This window comes from Chroicocephalus ridibundus, chromosome 15 (genome assembly GCF_963924245.1).
Source record: "Chroicocephalus ridibundus chromosome 15, bChrRid1.1, whole genome shotgun sequence".
NCBI classification, from domain to species: domain Eukaryota; kingdom Metazoa; phylum Chordata; class Aves; order Charadriiformes; family Laridae; genus Chroicocephalus; species Chroicocephalus ridibundus.
Genome location: NC_086298.1, coordinates 12,612,151 through 12,634,730, shown reverse-complemented (window position 1 = coordinate 12,634,730; position 22,580 = coordinate 12,612,151). Strand labels below are relative to the sequence as shown.

The 22,580-nt window shown below is 46.8% G+C and overlaps 1 protein-coding gene and 1 non-coding gene across 7 annotated transcripts in view; both read left to right on the top strand.

Annotated features, from left to right (window-relative positions):
* PRRC2B (proline rich coiled-coil 2B) overlaps positions 1-22,580 on the top strand; it is a 52,493-nt gene that overhangs the window by 20,716 nt on the left and 9,197 nt on the right. For 4 of the 6 annotated variants that reach the window (XM_063353408.1, XM_063353410.1, XM_063353406.1 and 1 more), the window contains exons 6-27: positions 279-422; positions 1,086-1,327; positions 1,731-1,852; positions 2,305-2,447; positions 3,055-3,145; positions 3,558-3,750; positions 4,139-4,454; positions 5,088-5,278; positions 7,801-8,008; positions 8,754-8,970; positions 9,621-11,684; positions 13,217-13,416; positions 14,247-14,392; positions 15,649-15,790; positions 16,414-16,496; positions 17,206-17,397; positions 17,537-17,731; positions 18,166-18,252; positions 19,207-19,311; positions 19,958-20,150; positions 21,432-21,529; positions 22,176-22,303. In XM_063353408.1, coding sequence (XP_063209478.1) covers positions 279-422; positions 1,086-1,327; positions 1,731-1,852; positions 2,305-2,447; positions 3,055-3,145; positions 3,558-3,750; positions 4,139-4,454; positions 5,088-5,278; positions 7,801-8,008; positions 8,754-8,970; positions 9,621-11,684; positions 13,217-13,416; positions 14,247-14,392; positions 15,649-15,790; positions 16,414-16,496; positions 17,206-17,397; positions 17,537-17,731; positions 18,166-18,252; positions 19,207-19,311; positions 19,958-20,150; positions 21,432-21,529; positions 22,176-22,303 — 5,500 coding nt within the window. The remainder of the gene's footprint in view (positions 1-278; positions 423-1,085; positions 1,328-1,730; positions 1,853-2,304; positions 2,448-3,054; positions 3,146-3,557; positions 3,751-4,138; positions 4,455-5,087; positions 5,279-7,800; positions 8,009-8,753; positions 8,971-9,620; positions 11,685-13,216; positions 13,417-14,246; positions 14,393-15,648; positions 15,791-16,413; positions 16,497-17,205; positions 17,398-17,536; positions 17,732-18,165; positions 18,253-19,206; positions 19,312-19,957; positions 20,151-21,431; positions 21,530-22,175; positions 22,304-22,580) is intronic. The other 2 variants (XM_063353409.1, XM_063353412.1) reach the window with 1 other exon arrangement.
* Positions 20,405-20,492, top strand: LOC134523961 (small nucleolar RNA SNORD62). The gene has a single exon (XR_010073454.1). It is a non-coding gene; the product is annotated as a small nucleolar RNA SNORD62 (small nucleolar RNA).

The following is a 22,580-nucleotide window of genomic DNA, read 5'->3' as shown; positions in this document are numbered from 1 at the left end:
AAAGTTCACTCTGACTTCATTGAACATGAGAATTTAAATGAAGATCCCAAGTTAAGAGTGTGGGAGTGCTGGGTGAGGACATGTGTTGTCGTGTTGGTGACAGTGTCTGAGAGCATTTTGGTTGTGAGCTGAGGTGCTGGTACGATAGTAATTTGGGTTTAAATATCCTGGAGGCCCAGATTCTCAGGAAACCTGTTTCCTGATCTCAGGCTGATCTCATAAGGGAATTGAAAGAGTGGAAGGATCCTCTCTTAGTCCCACACTTATTTGTCTGACAGGTTCAAGGGCCTCAAGCCGACTGTTATCCTTCTCTCCCGAGGAATTTCCGACGCTGAAAGCAGCTGGCGAGCAGGACAAGGTTGGCAAAGAAAAGGGCGCCTTAGATCCGTCGTATGGGCCAGGACCAAGCCTCCGCCCCCAGAGTAAGTTAAGGATTGTGTCTTTCTGCCTTACCCCAGCTCATAACCCCATAGACTGTCTGTTGGGGAGTGGAATGCCAGTTCGCGGTAGGATCAGATATTCCATCCCTACATTTCCTTTTATCTTTTTATGGGCTCACATGTGTCAAGCTGCTTAGCAAATGATCACAGGTTCTCATGTAGTGCTGATGCTCACTGCCTGAGTTCTGTGGTCCAGACAGCCAAGTATGGACTGTCATCTACTACGTTGTTTCATAAAAATTGCTGTGTGGTGTTGCAAAGCAGGCCGCTTTCCCCTGGGCGAAGGGAGAGTCACAAGTAAAATGAGTGGGTGGCGTAACCTGGCTTCTCTTTGAGTATTTGTGCATGATCTAATTGGCCTTAATTCTGCAGGGTTAGGATGGTGGAGATGGGGAGCAGAGTTGGTTGGAATTTAGGCTTATTGACAAATAAGGATACCACTGGTGCGGCAATTACTTAGTAATGGCTGATGCTGCTAGTCTCTTAGGAAAATAAACGCTTTTGGAAACTTTTCTTGGTCCCTGATGTTTTTCTAAATGCTCAGTGTAATTAGGGATTGACCAGAGTATTTGAGCTTTGAGACTTTTTGGCAGAGTGACTTGTCTGTATTTACAAATGTAACATAATTATTAACCTCCTTTCCAGATGTCACCAGTTGGAGGGAGGGCGGTGGGAGGAACATAACCTCTGCCACATCTCTGACCGCCTCCCCTGCTGAGCTGGGCAGCAAGACCTCTAGCACGGGAGATGGAGCCCCCTCCTCAGTGAGTGCCAGTGATCCGAAGGAGCCATCTCTCCGCCCAGCTCAGCCTGTCCGCAAAGGGGCTTCACAGTTCATGGGAAATGTCTACCAACCACCTACATACCATGACATGCTACCTGCTTTTGTAAGTTGCCCTTTCCCCACAGCTGCGTGATGTCCTTGGTTCTTGTAGTACATGCGTGTGTTGAAGTCATCTCAGAAAGCTGTTTCCTGGACTCTGAATTGGTTCCCAGGGCTTGCTCAGGGATCCTTCTCTTGATCTATTTTTAGTTTCTCCTGTTGTGCATTTACCCTTTTGTGCTAGAATAGCGTAGCAGAGCCTTGTTCAGCCCAAGGAGAAGTTGATGCTTTCCTTCTAGAGCTGGAGAAGGGTAACCATTAGCATGTGGCCTATTGGGCAGCCAGACATGAAATGTTTGTTTTCCCTTTGCACGGATGCAGCTACTGTGCTCATGTGTAACCTTATCTGGGTAAGCCTTCCTGTATCAAGGAGAAAAAACAGACTATTCTGCTTTGCCTTGTTCCAGATGTGTCCACAACAGCCATCTGAGACCCCTGCATCGCTGGACCGAGGGTCTTTCCCCCTTCCTCAGCTTCGGCTTGAGCCCCGGGTACCTTTCAGACAATACCAGATGAATGACCAGGATGGGTAAGGCTGCTGTGACTGTCTCAATTGAGAGGCAGGTTCAGGGTGTGACATGAACCTTAAGCTATGCAAGAATTTGGGCCAAGGATCCAGTGGCATAGGTGAAGCTGCAGGCAGCCACAGAGGAAACTTGAGTTTTACCCGAAGAAGCAGTGCTCCAACTCCAGCAGCATTTGAAATGTTGCAGGACTGTAAGCACTGTGTGTCTGAATAGCAGGTAGACATGAGAAGTAGTGATCCTGGACTTGAAGGGTCGCAGCTTTGATCTGTAAGCCCTAGGCAGCAGGTACCAGGTACACAAGGGAAAGAAACTTCGCTGGACAGGGAGAGAAACTTCGAGCCCTTGTATACAAATGCATGGTAGAAAAGGACTGATTTCACTGTTACAAACCCAGCTCTACGTTCTTTTCTTTACTGTTTACTGTTTCTAACCATTTCTTTGTATTTCCCTATAGAAAAGAGAACAGGCTTAACCTGTCTCGCCCAACACGTCCACTTCGGCAGCAAATAGAGAGAGCACCTCGGCCCACCATTATCAATGCAGAGAACCTAAAGGGGCTGGATGAACTAGACACTGATGCAGATGACGGGTGGGCAGGTAAAGTGCTTCTCTTCTCTACCTTCAGGCAAGAACTTAGGAGGTGAAGCAAAGTAATTACTCCTCCCTGAAGCATGAAATAGCCAGGATATTCTCGTGGCTCTGTTTCAAAGGGAGGAGAAGCAGCAAAGAGTGGTCTGTCTAGTTGTGAAATTGCTGTTGGTGTAAATGATGACACAATGGATCCTTCTGATCCTTCCATCACGCTATGCTCAAGGAACTGGATCTGAAGACTCCTAAAAGCTGAAAACACCAAACAGCAGGAGGATAGCAGTATGGCTGCTGGGACAGAGAGTTAGTCCCACCCTTGAGTCATGGGTTCAGTATTCAGTTACACAGTCTAGCTTTGTGACTGTCTCCTCATTTGCAGCCCCCATTCCCAGATTGGTTGCTGTTCCTCTTCTGGGACCAGCCCAGCTGTTCAGCATTGTGGATCCACACTACTTGCATCATTTCCAGTAGCTGTGCTGGAAGTCTGGCTTTCTAAGTAGTTTATGCCAAGCCTGTGCATTCTTTGGTTTAATGGCAGAGAGGGCATAAGCTTTATCAGGACAAGGGACCTGTTGCTTTCCTCTCATATATCCCTTCTCCAATCCTGCCTTTGTAGGCATTCATGATGAAGTGGATTACTCTGAGAAACTGAAGTTTAGTGAAGATGAGGAAGAGGAAGAAACTCTTAAAGATGGACGACAGAAGTGGTAAGAAGCATCTGTATTCACACCTGCAGTTGTTTCAGTAAAAGTAAATGGTACCATGATCTTTTTAAAACTTGCTCTAAAGGTTGAGGTTTGATCCCCCTGATTCATACTGTGACTTTATTGATTCCACCGACCTTTGTTTGAGTGGGCCTCAAGGGTGTGCATGGGTCTTGAAGATGAGTGTCAGGATGCTGGGCTTTTTTCCTCCTCCTCTTTCTGTGTCTTACCTTTATCCTGCTGCACAATAGTGGTGTTAATCCTTAAGCACTTTGAGAGGAATAGTGCATTGCTTGTTCTGGTGTCTGTTTTTTCGATCTTTCTGATATAGTCAGTTGCCTTTGTGACTTGATAAGACTGCAAGTGCCTTTTGAGTCAAGTAGCAAATGTAATAGCAAAGCTGTTTATATGACAGGAACAGCTGGGATCCCAGAAGGCAGCGACAGTTGTCCCTGAGCTCTGCAGACAGTGCAGATGTCAAACACACCGTGGAGGAAGGAAAGAATTGGGGCGACTCTGTGGGCTTGTCCCGATCAGTCCGGAAGGTGCAGGATTCACAGCAGCCTCCGAGGAAGCTGAATGGCTGGAGCTCAACATCTGAATACCAGGTAGGCCGAACTCATGTGAGTGGGCTTGTGCTGCTGGATGCAATGAATCACTGTCCCCAAGAGGCCAGTTTGACATATTATTGAAAATGGGATGCTGATGAATTTCTCAATTCTTTGTTTATACCCAGCCAGAGAGAAATCCATCTGCATAGCACTCCCACTAGAGAAAAGAAATTGAATCTGGTCCAGAGCAGTGGGATTGTCAGACAGTGAGAAAATAGAGTTATTGAATCAGATAGCAATAACTCCCCACCAAAAGGGGGATTTGTGTGCGTGAGGATAGAGGGGAGGGAGTCAGGAGGGGATTTTCTCGTCGTGGGATGCAAAGTTCAAGGTACAGGAGATGTTTGGGTCATACTTATTGAGGAATGTTTTTTTCCTTTGGCAGAAGCCCACCCTGGGAAGTATTCTCAGGCAGCAGTCCCTTGAGGATAAAGAAGAAAAGGTGCCACTGAGACAGAAGTTTGTGCACTCTGAGATCTCAGAGGCTGTCGAGAGAGCCAGGAGGCGAAGGGAAGAGGAAGAGCGGCGAGCCAGGGAGGAGCGTCTGGCAGCCTGCGCTGCAAAGCTGAAGCAACTTGATCAGAAATGCAAACTGGCTCAGAAAACCAGCGAGACCCAGAAACACACAGAGAATGAAGATGTGCGACCCCCAAGCACAGAGAAAAATGCTGTGCAGGAGAATGGTCATGCCTTCCGTAGAGGTACAGAAACATCGCTTGCCTCGCCTTGTAAAAGCTGCTTTTTTTGTTATTGTGCTGATCTCTTACTGGAAGTGTGGGGGAATTCCTGGGAGGGAGTGTTCAGAGGGTACTTCAGTTGCACTTGAGAGATCAGCTGCTTCACATATTCTGCAGAGTATTTTGGATTGGTGATAAAGGTTCATTCAAAAAAAAAATCCTACTAAAACAAATGTAACCATGTTACATGCTTAGTCAGTTGTGCTGGCAGAGATCTTGTTGGAACAGGTCTCTTGATCTTTTCATGATATTAAGAAAGTGCTTATGGGCCACAGATCAGAATATCAGTTACCAGTAAGTGCTAGTAGGTTTAAGGAGTAACAGGGGAAATGGACTTTTTTCCCCAGTGCTTAAGCACAAGGCTGATGGCAGAGGGGGAATCTCGGAACTTACCACTAAAACAAGGTGGACAAAGCCCTCTACAGCTGTCAAGGCAAATCAGGGAGATTGTATGTGGGATACTATATATGATTATAATAAAGTTAACCACGTAACGCAGTCAGGACATGCCCACGCCTGGGTATGTTGTGGTGTGGTGGTGCACGCACAAGCCCTGTCATGAGCAGGGCTCATCAAGGCTTATTTTCTTCTCTGCAGCAACCCCTGAGTTTCACACACAGGATGTCTCTGTTGGCTATCTGGAAGAGGAGACTCCTGCCCCAGCAGCAGCAGCCCAAAGCAGCAGTGAGGAGGAGCTCAGAGAAGCTCCCTCTCCAGCACAGGAATTCAACAAATACCAGAAGTCTCTTCCCCCACGATTCCAGAGGCAGCAGCAGCAACAGCAGCAGGTAATAGGTGTGACATTCCCACCCCTCTTCCTTTGGACCCCCACCAACCTGTTGTGTTTGCTTGGTTCTCAACACCATCAGCACTGACCAACTGGCTTTGGACTGGGGGGTCGTAAATGGGGGTTTTACTCTGGCCTTTTTCAGTACATTTGATCACACGTGTATCCTGTCTGACAAGTGTAAAAGGGCTCTATATATGTTTCATGAATTTTACGTCCACCCTGTGATGCTGGAGCTATTGTGGTTAGGGCTTTCTGTGGCTGAGGAGAGGCGTGGGCAGGCCAGGTTTGTCACTTGCCTGGGAGAAAAATAGACACAGCTGTCAGAAATGTTGACTTGTCTTGTACAGTTGTCTGAGTGTCTCCTGATAATGTGAAATCTTAGGACTATGTAGTTTGTAGCAGAGCTCTGTTTTGCAAATGTGTGTATGCAGGAGAAGCTGGGGATATTCTCCTTCCCACGTCCAAAGTCAAGACAGCAGTTGTGGCTACCTTGGTACTTGCTGTAGGCCTGATCTAGTGAAGTCTCTGATGCCTTTGGCTGGCACTGAACCTGGTGAACATCTGTTCTGATTCCCTGGCACAGGATGAGAGAGACACTGTTCTTCAGCGCTGCTGCAGTGACAGGGAGATGAATATACAGGCCAAGGGAAAGGAAAGCCTTTGGGGACCAGCTGCTTCCATTTTACTTTGCACTTGCTGTGCCCTTACCCTGTTAGGTGCGGGCAGCTGTTTGCTTGCCAGGGGCAAACTATGCTTAGGTTGGCAGGTGGTAGGACTCTGCTTCTGGACTGAACGTGAGGGTTGTGAAGCAGCACCCTTCTCGTTCCACCTCCTGCCTTTGTTGAGGGGTTGTCTCCTACATCTGCTCTTATCTTCTGCCTAGCCACGTTTTCCTCTGTGAGGCTCTTCCAAATCATTACTCTCTTTGCATCATAAATGTTTGGTCTTCACTGTTTCATTTTTGTTTTATTGAAAACTCTCTTCTGGGGTTTTGAGAGACCAGCCTGAACTGCTTTATGTGTCTTGCATCTTGCTCAGCTTTACAGTGCTGTATGCCGTACGCGCTGTTCAGCTCTTCTTCTAGATGCAATGGGCCTCCTTAGGGCAGCAGAGTCAAACCAAAGGGCAGAATATTCAGGCTGGAGATAATGCAAAGTTAATTGCCATTCTTCATAGAATAACCAGTTGAAATGTGATATAATCAACGATGCTGCAAACCTTAGTGAAGAGCTCACATTTGGCTTTTGCTTGGAAGCTCAGTAATTGCTCTTTTATGAATGTTGCCCTGTGCTTGTTACTGGGCAGTTGACATTTTCGCGATTCAAATGTACAGCAGCAAACGCTGCTAATGTTACTCTTTAAAAGAGATGCTCTTAAACTAAAAAGAATTGGATGCCTTTGCTGTCATGCTAATAATACTGCAGGTCATTGCTACTGGAAGAACATGAAATTTTCATTTTAATTTCTCTTATCCACTGTGTCATTAGTATGTATGAGGCAGTTTGTATTTTGGGTGACTTGTATTGCTGCTTTGGTGGCAATGGTTCCATGAAAATAACAAAATAATAGTGTTGGTACCATTAATGAAATATTTTCTCCAAGGTACTGGAGCACTAGATAACTCTGATATAATCTTTGCATTTATCTGAGTTTCTGTCTTGCCATAATGATGCATCAGGCCCAGATTTAAGGGTGTCTCTCTTGGTCTGCGGTAGGGGATTGGCTTTTTTTATAAACAGTTACAGTATCTGACACCATTATAAGCTTAGTAAGAAAATGTGGTGGAAAATTTGACAGGTAAATAGACATATTTCATGTTAATTGGAGCTGTTTACCTTTTGAAAGCTTTCTTTGATACACAAAGTTCCCTTCAAATATAGGTTCTTCTTGGACCTTTGGCAAAAGTTAAGTGTCAAATCAGATTAACATCATGACAGTCTTCAGCTAAAGGAAGGTGGACTGGCCACATGGAGATGGGAAACAATGCGAGGGTGTCACCCATCTCTAGAGGATGCGCAGAAAATACTATAAAATATTAATAGCTCTCTGTTCTTATCTAATTGTTCAGCTAACAGGAGTAGAACGAATATATGCACACTAAATAACTTATAATTGCATTTCTTCCAAATAAGAACATCTTCTAAAGTATTTGGTTCCAATTAGGAAATTTGTTTGACTGGAAAACCGTCCTGGATCTTATAGAAGTGTTGAGAAAATGCAAACTCCAGTCTTCAAGGTGATCCCTTGCATATGGCCGTGTAGCGTGGCCCATACTGGTGTGAGATTCTGGCTGCACTTCTGCCTGCAACTTATTCTGGCTGTTCTGGGTATTTAGAGATAAGAACAACTGCCATGTTCCCAGTTGGTAGCGAATTTCCCTTATCCACTCTACCCACCCATCTGATCTGTTGCTGAGCCTCTAACACATAGAATGTGTTCCCCTTCGGCTGGCCAGTTCGCAAATGGCATTCCTGGCACCGTGACCATTTGTGTCAAATGGCCCATCCCTCTTCCCTGCAGGAGCAGCTGTACAAGATGCAGCACTGGCAGCAGCAGCAAGTCTATCCTCCCCCATCCCATTCCCATCCCCAACGGACGTTCTACCCGCCGCACCCCCAGATGCTTGGCTTTGATCCTCGATGGATGATGATGCCCTCTTATATGGACCCTCGCATGGCCCAGAGTCGTGCCCCTGTGGATTTCTACCCTTCAGCCCTTCACCCTTCAGGTAAGGTGTTTTCAGTGTTTCCCTTTACCGTGGCTGTTCGGTTGGTCCGTGTCTGGAAAGTTGCAGTGCTTTACCCATCTTACCTCTGTCCAGACTTTGCATCTTGGCTGGCTGTGACTGACCTTTTCTAGGGATCAGGAGGAGTCAGTTGTAGTGAGGGCTGGTGAGGGAACAAAGGAGGCTGGGAGGGAAGACACCTGCCTGTTGCTGCCCTGCCCTGCAATGGGAGATCTTCCCTAACAGCTTTGGAGCCTTAGTTGGGTGTAAAAGCAGATTTTGCCCTTTGGAGAAGGATCAGTTTGGGGGTTGCTGTAATCATGTGAAATCTTAATAGACCCCCTTCAAGAAACATGATGGAAAAATGCTGTAGTTCCTGAGCTGTGTGCTCCTAGCACCTTCCTGCCTTGTTTCTGATCTTCAGAGGTGTGAATATAAACATCAGGATGTATAAATCTTTCCCTTGAGTTTGTAGTTCGTTTTCACACACCTGCTTGCTTCCAAGCCAGTGATGGTGTGTAGCGTTCTGTGTAGGCTGGGCTCTGAAAGCTGTGTCACCTTCTGTATTACTCCAGGTGTATTTCCCAGATGTATATTTCCCAAACAGTCTTCCCTCTACCAGAAAGGTTTCCATGGCTGCAGTTGCCTGCTGCCCTGGAAGGAAGGGGGGGTCAAGCTAGCAGCAGGTTGCTAATTTTTCTTGGCTGCGAGATCCTAGCGTTAATGATATGAATTCTTTTGTGACCAGGAATTATGAAGCCCATGATTCAGCAGGACTCCATTGGAGGAAGCAGTTGTCGGTCTGAAGATCAGAACTGTCAGGCAGGGCAGGTGGAAAGGAAAAGTGCTCCCTTGGACCCTGTGCCAGTGTGGGGCCAGGAGAGCTACACATCCCTGCAGAGCAAAGGGTACTCCCTGTCACATCAAAAACAGGCTGACATGACCATGGAGGGGCTGCATGCCAGGTGAGTGCAGAACTCCCCTGTCCTCATGCTGCAATGGGAGGTGCTGCCATAAGTCATCTCCTACTGAAAAGCAGGTGTAGAGTTGACCCGAAAGATACCTCTGAACAGGCCGAGTACTGATCTGGTAGCACCCTTAACACTCTTGAGTGTTTAAGTTGTGGAGGTGCTTATGGACTGAGCTATTCAGAGTTTTTCTATCTGATGCCGGTCAAGGTTGACCAGCTTGGAGCCTGTTCGGTAGGAGAGAGGCACTTGTCACCTACGTGGGTAGGTACAGAAAACGACGAGTCAAAAATTCTGATACTTTCTAGTTTGTCTCCTAATTTTTTGGGACTTCCTGAAATCAGTTCCTTGTTTTCAGATCTCCACATATGTTGGAGGCTGAATCTCCCTTTATTTCTTAAGTTTGCTGCCCATCATAGGAACTGCTTTCTTTATCATCCGTTGATTTGACAAAGAAGGCAGTACAGCCTGGGGCCACAGCAGATCTGCCCAGCATTCAGGTATTTATAGGCTCATTCCTCATGATTTAGAACAAACTCCAGTTTATTTATTTGTTTCCGCCTCTTGTGCCCAGCATGAGGCCTTGGAGTTGTGCTGTCCTCTGTGTTAGCTGACTTTCTTTTGTTTGTTTTTTCCTTCCTTCTCAGGAATGACAGTTACTCTCCTTCTTCTGGAAGGCCAGAGGGTCTGAGCACCCAGCGAGATCTCTTTGAGGAGAGAGGGGAGGAGTATTTGAGTGCTTTTGACAAGAAGGCCCAAGCAGACTTTGACAGCTGCCTGTCGTCTCAGAGGATAGGCCAAGATCTCCTGTTTCAGCATCAGGAGACTGTGCAGGAAACTTCTACTTCTGGCAACCGCCATGCAAACTTGAGGTGTTCACCTCTGGAGCCTGATTTTATCCAAGCAGAGAAGAAGCCTGAATATAATGGTTGGGATATCAGCCACCATCAGAAACCTGCAGAGACTGCAGCAGAGGTTGCTGAAGAAGTGCCCAGGGATGAGCAGTCATTCAATGCTGACCCGTGGAAGAAAGAAGGAGCCAATACCAAACAGCCGGCTGAAGAGACAACGGAGTGGGCTCCTGAGAACCGGAACACCAGTGGTCAGCACCAGGAGCAAATGGGGAGGACACGGCGATCAGGCCCAATAAAAAAACCAGTCCTGAAAGCCCTCAAGGTGGAAGAGAAGGAGAAGGAGATCGAGAAGGTTAAACTGGAGGGCGAGGACACCTCGCGCCCACTGAAGGAGAAGGCAGCTGTTCAGAAAGTAGAAAATGAGTCAGATGATTCTACAGCCTTACTGAACTCCACACGCTATCTGCTGGATGACAAAGGTTCTTCCCAAGCCAGCCTTGCCCGAGAGGCTGAGAAATCTCAAGAGGAAGAGGAGGAAGACGAGGAGGAAGAGAAGCCAGAAAGAACCTGGGAGAACAAGCTATGCAGAGAGTCTGGTGATCTACCTCCCACAAAAAGAAACAACTGGATCTTCATTGATGAGGAACAAGCCTTTGGTGGGAGAGGTCAGGGGCGTGGGCGAGGGAGAGGCTTCAGAGAGTTTACTTTCAGAGGCCGAGGCACTGTTGTGGGCAGCCGGGGAGTCTATAACAACCAGCGGAGTAGCCGAGGGCGAGGGCTTCGGGAGTTCAACCAGCCAGAGGACTTCCCCAGAGGCAAACCAAGGCGCCGGATTGCAAGTGAGACACACAGTGAAGGGTCAGAATACGAGGAGCTCCCCAAGCGTCGCCGGCAGAGAGGATCAGAGAACAGCAATGAAGGCTCTGTGCTGGACAGGGAGGACAGTGATTTGAAAAAGGGAGACTTCAAAGAATCTTGGAGGTCCAACAAAATCTATTCAGATGATCACACTAGTCTGGATCCTAAGATGAGGGCCCCCAGAGCTTTTGGGAGATCACTGCCACCAAGACTGAGCAACTCTGGCTATGGGCGAAGGGGTTTCATGGGTAAGGAGCCCACCCAGTGGCAAGGCAGGAGTGGGGGAGCAGGGTGGCAGGAGTACAGCCACACCTCTCCATCGGACACTTTTGGGAGCAGGCAACAGTCCGACAGGGAGTACATTCAGGATTCTTATAAACACGTGGATTCCTTCTCTAGCCGGGTTTTTGATGAGAGCCATCTGGATGACAAAAGGCACTTTTTCCAGGAAGATTACTCTGCGGATCAGGAGAACATAGAAAACAGGCCATTCAGGAGAAGGCGTCCCCCCCGCCAGGACAAACCACCAAGATTCAGGCGCCTCAGGCAAGAGAGGGAATCAGTCGGCCAGTGGAACCCTGAGGAGGGAGTCCCCAACGTGCTGCCCAGCCAGTGGCCTGGAAGACCCAAGCTGACCACCCCAGAGAAGAGCACCATCTCGGGCAGACGGTCTCCTGAGCTGTCCTACCAGAACTCATCCGACCACGCCAATGAGGAGTGGGAGACAGCATCTGAAAGCAGCGACTTCAGCGAGCGGCGGGAGAGGCGAGATGGAGTTGCAGAGAGCGAAGGCCAGCTAGAGAGTGGCCTCGGGAACGGAAGCCTGGGAGAGAAGAGGGAGCTAGCAAAGAGGAGCTTCTCAAGCCAAAGGCCGATTGTTGACAGGCAGAGCCGCAAGACCGAGCCAACAGGGTTTGTGGAGCAGTCCGTCAGGACTGGTGTAGGAGCAGCTTCCAGATACGACAGCCAGCAGAACGGGACACTGATTAAAAGCAAAAGGTAGAGTTGCATTCTGATGTACAGATACCTCATCTGATATCGGAGGATTGCAGAAGGGCTGGGCTGTGGGTGAGGAGCTGTTGGCTGTGTTTCTTTTTATGTAGTGCGGGTGACTTCCAGCACTGTTAATCCAGCCTTATGACACCCAAGGGCTTCATCGTTGTCAGTTTTACAAACAAGTGATGCCTTTGCTTCAGTGCTGGGAATTCAGGTTTATGGAAGTTGCTGAGACACTGTGGGCTTGACGTGTGCTGCTCTTGTCGACATAAGTTTTGTGCCAAGGCAGCTCTCTACTCTCTTGACTGCCTCTCACTAGAGGCATGAAAGATAAGGACCAGGATTTCCTTCGTTTACTCTAAAGCTGTTGTGTCCTTCCACTGCTATCATGGGTCCCTAGTGGAGTGTAGCAGTGCACAGAAGTGAGGGCTGGGTTTTCCTGGGATGAGTTGCTGTGAGCTGTGCAGACTGAGCATCACTATCCTGGATTCCTAGTAGCGTGTTTCTGGCATGAGTGCAGTGTGTGACATTGCCAGCCCTAGCTTTGCCTGAGCAAATATTTTCTTAGACCTTAGTGGAGACCAGTGATAGATGGCAAGCAGTGCTGTGTGTTCCTAGCCTGGTAGGAGGAGTTCCTCCTCAGAGTATTTTAAAACAGCTGTGACACCAGGGATTTAAGTGTTTCCTTGCAAGTGTATTGTGAAGAATCTGATGATCAACGGGGTGCTGGGTTAGGTGGGCCTTGGTTCTGGGCCAGTTTGACAGCTTCCTTGTTATCCTCTAACAGGCAAAGAAGAAAAAAGGGTCTTTTTGTATTGGGTTTAAAGCACTGAGAAATAGCCAACTTGTTCGTTTTTTTTTTCTGTCCTCTTATGACCCATGTCCCCCAATTCCTTGATGTAGTAAGTAATAGTAGTTTATGTGGAATTAAAGGAGAGGAGAGCTGATGTATGGAAAGATGCATGCAGGTAGAAAGGGAAAGTAAAGGAAGGGGGAAGCTTCCCCCCGCAACCTGTCTGTCTTGTGAGTTGCATGCTGGGGAGCTATGGGTGGATGGTGGTCAAAGGAGCAAAAAAACCATGGGAGAAACAAAATAGAACTTTTTTTTTCTCAATGTCGTCAGGCTCTCGCCGTCTCCTTTCCCCTCACCTGGCGCTTGTGAATAAATGCGTGTTAATTGCAAGGAGGGGCAGGGGATCTGTTAGAGCGGAGTCATAGGAGGGTAGGAGACACTGTATAGAAGCACAGAGCTCTCCCTGTGGGGACAAGCAGGGTAATATATTGTTGCGGGGGCAGCACGTTGGTTGACTCATGAGTACAGGTATTGTTCTGTTTCCATCCCACTTGCCCAGTAACATCCTTGTAATGGGTTTTGTGCTCAGAATTTAATGTCTGCTTCAGTTGAGCAAAAGCTAGGGAAGGATGAGATGTGATTAGAAACCTGGCAAAGAAAACACAGCCCATATGTTTTCTTCTTGCTACTTTTACTCATCTTCTAGTGACAAATCTAATTCCTTTCCCTTCTTTCCTCGTAGATCTCCAGAAGAAGGAGGGGGCCTTGGCAACGCCAGTGGTGGGAGCAGCCACTCCATTTACAGCTTGGATAGGGCTTCCCATGGCAACTCGGAGAGTGCTGAGGGGCCAGGTAAAAAGACAGAGAAGGAGCCCAAATCCACTGCGCAGAGAGCAAGCGAGAAGGGAGAGGCCTTGTCACAGTTTGAACTGAGCTACGGAAGTGAGTGCCTTAGTTCATTTGTTTTTTAAAAGGGATAGTACATTGTGACAACTTCGAGCAAGGCTCATTCAATCCAGTATAATGTTAACTATCAGGTTAGATTATTTTCCATTTCCCACACAAGCAAGAAACTGAAGTGTATCTAAACAGGGAAGACAAAGATGGCTTTAAATTTTAAATGCAAACTATCAGCCAGATCTGGCAGTCTCTCTAATGTCTCTTCTATAGAAAGTTTGGTTTTAGGGAGAAAGTAAGATTTTTCCATATTTCTGAAGTGTTAAATTTCAAGCCCAAAATACCTTATGTAGCACAAAGGAAGTTGAAAGAGCATCCGGAGTGGTGAATTTGAGTCTGAGCTCATGGCAAGAAGGCAAGAAATGAGTCTGAAACCGCTGGCATTAGGCCAGCTCAGCTTTTTGACATTCGTAGGACTGAGGTTTTACATCCAGAGGTGATGGGTATGTTTTCAAAAGTACTTGTACCTGCTTTGTCCTTAGGAGTAGCATTTGGAAAGGTGTGGGGTTTGTTTCAACTGATACTATACCCAAAGTTACCCGAGTTACCACACAGCTCATGTTCCTAAGCTCTCCCAGCTGGAGCATGCTTATATTGAGGCAGAGGAGAGCAAAGCTCTGCAGGATAAAGTGACTGGTACATGTCAACAGACTACCCTGGCTTAGTTTTCAAAGCTTAGGTGCAATGCTGCCGGCTGAACTGGTTTACCTGTAGCATGGATCCCATTTGGAATGCATTCTTTAAATTAGTGCAATTATAAAGCTTTATATGCGTTCACATATGCACAGTTTCTTCCTGGTATATGCTTTGTTCAGGTACCATCATTGATAATCGGGTGTCGAACACAGCGGAAGAGAATGAAGTAGGTTCTTTGGCAGGTGAAGGCTTCATTGAGGTTCTTACTAAAAAGCAGCGTCGTCTGCTGGAAGAGGAGCGACGGAAGAAGGAACAGGCTGCTCAGGTGAGGAGTGGGAGGCAGAAAAATCTTAACATGATAAGCTATTTGGAGTGCAGCCAGAGGAACAGGCCCCCAGAAGTGGATAATCAGAAAAACATGCAGTTGGCCAAAGCAGGATAAATCCTGTATTAGGCCCAGGAAACACATTTTGGCTTTGATGGGCAGGGGCCATTGGTTTGAAAAGGATGGATGGTTAAATTTCTGACTGTTCTTGTTTTCTAGCAGAATTGTTACTTGTGAGTTAAGGAGGGTTTTCTAAAGCGATCCTCATCCAAAGCAACTGGGCTCGCTAAGCCAAGTGGTTGGCTGTAGTTGGTGGGATATTGGGCAGCGTGAGCAGTGGAGGACCTCTGCGCCCTTGCTGTGTCAACAACGGGTTATTGGTAGAGCAGGGTGTGGTAGCTTCCTTGCCGGAGGTGTCATGTTTGTGTCTGGGCACCTGACCAGAAAGCATTTAACAAACTGGAAGAAGCGCTGACAATTTAATGTTCATAACAGGATAAAGGAGTTGATTTACAAGAAAAGATTTAAGACTGCAGCGTCGATAGCTTAGTTAAGTAATGTTTAAGAAGGGTGCATTTATCTACACATATTGGGAAGACTGCAAATTCTAGGGGGATACGAGAATATTTTGACGTGAAGGGAGACTTAGTGAAATCTGTAGGACTAAATGCAAATGAAAAGCTTTGTTTGGAAATGCTTCCTGACAAGGAGAGCTTGTGGTTGGTTCAGAGAGTCTCACAAGCAAAGTTACAAAAGCCTGGTTGCTTGGCATATTTAAAATTCATCTGAAGACAATGTGAGAACGTGCAGTGGGAAAGGTCTTGCAGTTGCAGGTATGTGCTTCTCTTTCTGTTCAGATCTTGGCTCTGTGAAAGAGCCATCTCTGTATTGTGAAATTATTAATTGATTTTGCTGTAGCTGGAGTAAAAGAGAGGAATTAAGCAGAGCAAGTCTGTTGTAGTGTTAATTTTGCTTTGCTTTGTATCCTATCCTCTCAACTCCCCAAAAGACAAAAGCCTGATGCTGCTGAAGGCAGCTTTTTTCACTGACTGGGGGAATCTCCCTGTAGCCACAGGGTCCATTAAAAAAAAAAAAGGCCGGGGGGCAGTCGGAATTACTTTGTATGGTTCTGTTACATGAGTTAGGGGCTTCTCACATTACACCATGTAGAAATCCAGTGTTTGAACTTGCCAGGAACAGGCCGTGTTACCCCAGTGCAGTGACAGGTCTTACAGCCTGTGCCTTTTCTCTCTCAGGCACCAGCTAAGGCCCGTGTCCTTCCGTCTCGCATTCCTCCTCGATTTGCGAAGAAGCAGAACGGCTTGTGCTTGGAGCAAAGTGATGTAACAGTGTCTGGAAACAGCCTGGGCACAGAGATCTGGGAGAGCAACAGTCCAGGTGAGTTTGGGTCTGTCTGTTCCGAAGTGTTTTGCAGAGCTAGGGAATCCTCTGGTGTGTGCAGGAAGGACAGGGTGTCCGTGCTTAAGAGGAGACAACCTTCTCTTGGTTGATGCTGTAAGTGGGAGGGGAGCTAGCAGGCATCTGGAGTAACATCTGTTCAAAGCTACACTGTTCAATCAGCCTCCTCCTGTTGTTGACCATGTCAGTCTCCTAATCTATTTCTTGAGTCTTTGTGTAACATTGAGATCCTACTGTATAGCATTTTCTAGCCTGTTGGGCTGGATCTACTTCAGCCATTTTCTTATTTTGCCTTCCTCTGTTTTCTCATCGTCTAGCACTGAATAGCTAGTACTTCCCTCATTTCTATCTCTGCCCTTTCTTTCTCCTGTTGTTTTCATGTTCCCAAAGAAATCTCTTCGCTGCTCTCTACTCTCGCTCTCCATACCCTGTGTTCTCTCTGTTGTATCATGTCTCAGCTGATTAGGCAACACTAGCTTTCTGCAATGGCGAAAATGTCCTATCTCAAGTCTAGAAATGGAAAGTTAATAGTGTAACATGCACAGCATACAAGATGTGCTCACAGTTGTGTTCTAAGCACCCTGCTCTCTGTTGTCTTCCAGCTCTTTCCGTTCAGTCTCCTGGCAGTGACTCCTGGAGCAAGCCTGTAAATACCTTCAATGGTACTGAATCTAGCACCACTGAGGTAAGTGGCACCCAGTATGCCATTTCAGGTATTGTGTGTATAAAATATTAACATAGGTGGCTTATGCTTCTCATTGCTCCATCTGTGCCTAGCGACTCTCAGCTCTGCTTGTGCAATTTTAAACTGTCTCTTTGCAATTCTGATCTTTTAGCTTGATGCTGCTCAAATCTTGACCTAGGGAGCCAAGCGCTGCTTGGCGTTACATGTGGGTATAAATCTGGAGTAACTGTCTGCTAGAGCTATTCCAGGGTTATGCTCCGACCTGGACGCAGAGTGTGGTTGAGGATGGTGGAATCCCATAGGTCATGTTTGTGTGCCTGATGCCTGTGAGCCAGTGTGTAGCTGTAGCCTTAATGCAGGGAGGGCGGAGGAGGTTCCTGAATGCTTCACCTCTGGAGACCAGCATTCAAATATGGTTTGGGTCACAAGTGAAATGAGGTTGGCAATCTCAGCCTGGTTGCTGTGTGGGACACTTTTTCCTTATTCTAAAGCCATGGTGTGGTTGGTGCACTGGTTAACCTGTCTCAGAGTTGTGTAGAGCTGAAGCAGCAGCCCAGGGATGCTGCAGGTCAGGCCCAACTCCTTTGCAGTTAACCAAGAATGCGATTTGAAAAGGGGACATGGTCTTGCTGTTTTCTGGGATTTTTTTTCCTCCTTTGTGGAGCTGGGTCGGAGTCCGGGGCTTTAACACATTTCGTGCTTTGCATAGCAGGGTTTTAAAGGCAGCCAGGGGGATAGTGGCATTGACTTGAGCGCGGAGTCTCGGGAATCCTCCGCTACCTCCTCTCAGCGCAGTTCTCCATATGGCACCCTCAAACCAGAGGAGATGAATGGGGCTGGCCTGGTCGACCCAAAGCCTGACTGCCAGAAGGAGCAAGTGCAGAAGCAATCTGATAAAAAGGTAATCTGGATTTGCAGCCAAGCCAGAGCACATAGCGAGAGATCTTGTGAAGTGGTTGTGCTGTTCTTGATAGCGTTTTTAAGGCTTGAGATTGGGTTATTCAGTCTTTGTGTCTCAGCCTCTCTGCTTTCCTGTTAAGGATTCAGATCAAGGCTCAGGACAGAACAAGGAACACAAGCCTGGACCAATCGGCAACGAACGCTCCCTGAAAAACAGAAAGGGTTCGGAGGGAACGGAACGGCTGGAAGGGAATATTCCCCCTGTTAACGGGGTGGAAATTCACGTGGATTCTGTACTTCCTGTGCCACCCATTGAATTTGGAGTAAATCCTAAAGTGAGGATTGAATTTAATTTTATCTTCTTGGTGATTTGAGCTTGTTGAGATATGAAAGGTGGGTTGAGGCAGAAGGATTATTTAGAGGAAGCTTCCGGCTGTAGATTTGCCTTAGATTTTGTTACTGACACAAACCGGGTACTCAAGATGTCTTGGCAAACGTGTAATATCCTTTTGGAAATATTATCCTAGGGACCAGCTGGGGTGGTAACAGAGGTGAGGGACAAAAATATGGCCATCTAAGCCTTTGTGTGCCTCTGGGGTTTGCCTGCTGCTGCGTGCTGAGAAGTGTCTTTTTGTTCTTTTCAGCAAGGCTTACTGGAGGACAATCTTTAGTTTCTAGTGTCATGATTCAGGCTAAAGTCATTAACCATGAGAAGCAGATGGGTGGCCCTTGGCCCTGGATTTGAATTTTGTGTGTTTTGATTTTTCAGGACTCTGACTTCAGCTTGCCACCTGGTTCTGCCTCTGGCACTGCAGCTAACCCAGTCACCAAATTGCAGGATGCCTTGGCCAGTAATGTAAGTATTTTTTTGTTGTTGTTGTTTTGTTGGCATTGATTAATTGGAAATGCTCCTTAGTTAAACCTCAGATGCTTCCAAAGAGAGCAGGCATATTTCTTTGCAGTTGACTTCACACTTAAAGCTTAGGCAGCACATGTGACTGAAATCCATAATGCAAATCTGTGCCCTCAAGGTACCTTGATAGAATGAGCATCACTAGCTCAGAAATGACATGGGGACTAGCTCCATTATCATTCAGTGACCTGTGTAAACCAAGAGGTATTGCAGATCTCCGAGATCACCATTCTCCTCCTGTGAGACACGAAAGAGTACTGGTAATGGACATGATGCAAATAGTGGTGTGTTTGGGCCCAGACTGATGGCTTCCTCAGAAGGTCTCATCTGCCACAGCAAGGCAGAGAACTTGTTAGTCAGGTCCTTTGGGAGGTTTCCTAGCTTCTTCCAGCCATTTGAGTATTTCATTATAATATGTGAAAGAGCGACCACACTGAAAGCCCAGCTTGTGGTTCAGCTGTGGATGGCAATGTGAGAAAACTCACAAAGCTGCTTTTGAAATGTCTTTGTTTGTAGGCTGTTTGATTTTGGAGGTTTGTCTTAAAAGGTGTTTCTTTTCAGAAGTGCTCTTTCAGAAACAAGTTTTGTCTGAAATTTAGGTAGGTTCCAAGTATGGGACAGGAGGGGGAACTCTTCTGCAAATTGAAGTTACTGGGTCAAATTGATGCTTAAGTGGAAGCTGGTGTAACTCAACATAGAAGTTGTCATTGCACATCACCGAAGCTTCACTTACTCCAACAGCAGAATGGATCATGGTTAACACCTGCAGTACCACTGAGGATTAAATCCTTTGAGGTGTAGTTACTAGAGCTACCAGCTGAGTCTCTCAGCCTTAGTAGCTCATGGCATTCTCGGAAGAGTTTATAAAGTATTCACCATTTACGAATCTCCTCTCAGGCAGGGTTAACGCAGTCCATTCCCATTCTACGAAGAGATCATCACCTCCAGCGGTGCATTGGCCTGAACCCGATGTCCTTCCCCACTGCAGACCTTACCCTTAAGGTAAGCAAACTGGCATGCGTGTTTGTCCTAGGTGTGGATGCCATGTCTCCGTGTAGTGGGGTATGGAGAGAGTAGTGAGGATGGAGAGATCTTTCCCAGAGTGTTCTGTTAAGTACTGCTAAATCTTTAATTAGCTTCTGTAAAAGTTGTGCATATATGCTGTTTAACATGGGTGGAAGGGCGTGTGTTTCAACAGTCTGGGGTGCTGAAGTCCTCGCCAATTGCAGAGCAAGTGCAGCAGAGCTTTCCTGCTATTTCAGTATCTGGGTAAGGTGGCTGGTCAGGGACCCTAGGTGCCTGATGGTATAAAGAAGAAAAGAAAAACAAAAAATGGGCAAAAAGCCCCCAGAACAAATGAAAGAACCCAAACATACAAACAGCAACAACAAAAAGAAACAAACTAAACCAAAACAAAAAACACCACCACCCCAAAAGCTCAGCAAATCCCAAAGGGGACTGAGTGTTTGTGAAGGATGCTTGCCCATTGGAAATTGGTGTGAAACCCCTTGACCTGAGACCTGCCGGCTTTCTGCTATGACTAGACTAGATTGAATTTCAACTAACAGGTCACAGATGAGCAACTGTAGGCTTCAGTATTGTCCTCCCTATTTGAACTGTCTGTAGTTATTGTCCTTCGTTTCCATAGATGGAGTCTGCTCGTAAAGCTTGGGAAAACTCTCCTAGTTTACCAGAACAGAACTCCCCAGGAGGTGCAGGCTCAGGCATCCAGCCTCCTTCCAGTGTTGGAGCTTCCAACGGTGTCAGCTACAGCTCTTTTGGTGGAGTTTCTATGCCTCCTATGCCTGTGGCGTCTGTAGCACCTTCTGCATCTATTCCAGGTACCTGCAAACTGCAGCAGCAGTATTTGCGTTGTCTGGTTGGTATCTAGGATCCTCAGATTCTAGTAGACGAAGAGCATGGTGAGAAGGGCTTCCAAGTAAAGTAACTGTCTGGCTGGTATCTAACAGATTCTTAACAGCAATTGAGGCAAGATAGAAAGAAGGGACCGTCTGCCCGCTTTGGAGAATGTTACTTGAGTGTGACTGATATAAACTTAGCACGAGGACGACTTTCTCTGTGTAGTATCAGCAAGTCTCTGTGATGTCTCAATAGATCCTGCTTACCCTTCACTGTGCGCTCAATAGAATAGAAGGGAAGTGAAGAAACCGATGGCTGAGAGACTTCAAAAGTCCCAATATCAACCATACCTCTGCTCATTTTGCTATTTAAATCACAGGTTCTGAGCACCTTCTGCTTTTTGTGCAGAATAAAAACTTGCTTACAGTTTGCAAAACTCTGGGAGATGGGAAGGTGTGGCTATCCTTCAGTTAGAGGGAAAGCTTAAGCTCAGTCATGTTAGATAGTGTGTATAATTAAGGAGAGCATTTGGAAAAAGCAAATATATTTGGATTCTCTGACTCCTGGATCCCGAAGAACCTCTTGTGCATGCGCTGTCCTTCTCACTCCTCAATTCAAGGATGGAGTGGAATACACTGGGCAGAAGCGATAGTGAGTTAGCCACTGTAGTGACTCTTAGTAGCTTCCACTTGGAAAACAGTTTGTTCCAAGTCAGCTGATCTCCCCCACACACACCCAATTTTGCTTGTAAATCCCGTGGTTCAGATCAGATCTGCACAGAACCACAGGAGCAGCACAGCACTTTCTAATTGTTGCCACCCTTGGGGTGAATATGGTCTCTTGAGTGAAGGTCTCAAACATCATGTTTGTGCTTTCTGTCCCTCCTAGCTGCAAAGATGAGGTGATTGCAGAGCAGGTTTCTGGCGTTTAGGAACAGTTTGGAGTGCAGCACACCAGTTCCTGAACTGTTAGTGTATCTGTCTCTCTTTGTGGAGCTGGAAAATCTGGGTTTACATGTAGCCTCTTACAGAAAGGTGTGATTAATTCTTAATAAGCCTGCTGCTGTAAGTGGGCTGCTGGCTTTGGTATGTGCACTCATGAGCTTTACAGGCTCTTTTGAATGGGTACTATGTTTGTGTTGACTTGCTGAAATGGTCACTGTGAGAAGTAGGACATAGTCTTGACCTGCAGGTCTCTGCAGCATACTGTGTCTGTATCTCCCCTGTACCTTGAATTTACAGCCTGCTTTCTCTGGTGTTTAGGTAACCATATTCCACCCCTGTATCTGGATGGCCATGTGTTTGCAAGTCAGCCCCGCCTGGTCCCTCAGACAATACCTCAGCAGCAAAGCTACCAACAGGTAAGAGAAAGTACAACTAGCTAGTGGTTTCTCAAGGAGCCTTCAGGGTGGCATTAAGAAATGAGGAGTCATTCATTTCTCTGATGGCCCAAAGGAGCTTAGGTGTGGCTCCCTTTAGGTTCCTTGAATGCTCCTTCCCAGTGGGTGTCACAGGTTAGTGAAACTGAAGGGGGTTGAGGGGGATTTTCCCTTTTGGACTGGGCTTAACTGAAGCAGATGCTGAGGCGTCTGTATGAGGTAGTGACTTTCAGTAAATTCCACAGCCAGTCAATACTGATGAGCAATTTCACTAGCCTTAGTAAATAGGTTGTTAATAAGGTTGGGGAGAGCCCCTTCAAGGTAAGAGTGCAGGCAAGTGAGGGGTGGGATTGTCAGTGCAGTGCCTGTTCTGTGTGGAGCACGTTGGTCCCCTCATGTGTCCATCAAATGCGTCTTGCAGGCGTTGGTCTTTGTTCTTGGGTGTCTATGCAGTATCTTCCCCTGCCAGTGTCTGCTGTTCTGTCGAAAGATGCAGGGGCTTGGTAAAGATGCAGAACAGCTAATTGTCATGGCAGAGTGACTAATGGAGGAAACTGATGGATTTTTAACAGCCTGGGAGAGCTTCTGGCTCCTCTTGTACCTCTCAGTCATCTTATTTTCTTCGCAGGCTGCTGCTGCTCAACAGATTCCCATTTCCCTCCACACATCCTTACAGGCCCAAGCTCAGCTTGGGCTGAGGGGTGGTCTGCCTGTTTCCCAGTCCCAGGAGATGTACAGCTCTATACAGCCCTTCAGGTAACTGCTTCCATTGCCTTCTGGTCTGAACTCTTCTGTTCCTGATGGCCATGTACATTGATCAGATACTCCACACTCATCTCTTCCCCCTTTGTTGACATCCTGCTTCCCCTAGTAACGTTGCCGAGGTGGAGAGCAAAGATATCGGGGCACATAAGTACCCCGGGGCATGAGTACCTGCATAGCAAAATTAAATAACTTTTTTTATTAGATACAAACCAGAAGACCAGAACAGAATAAGTACCTGCACTTTGGAAAAAAAATTGACAAATTCAAA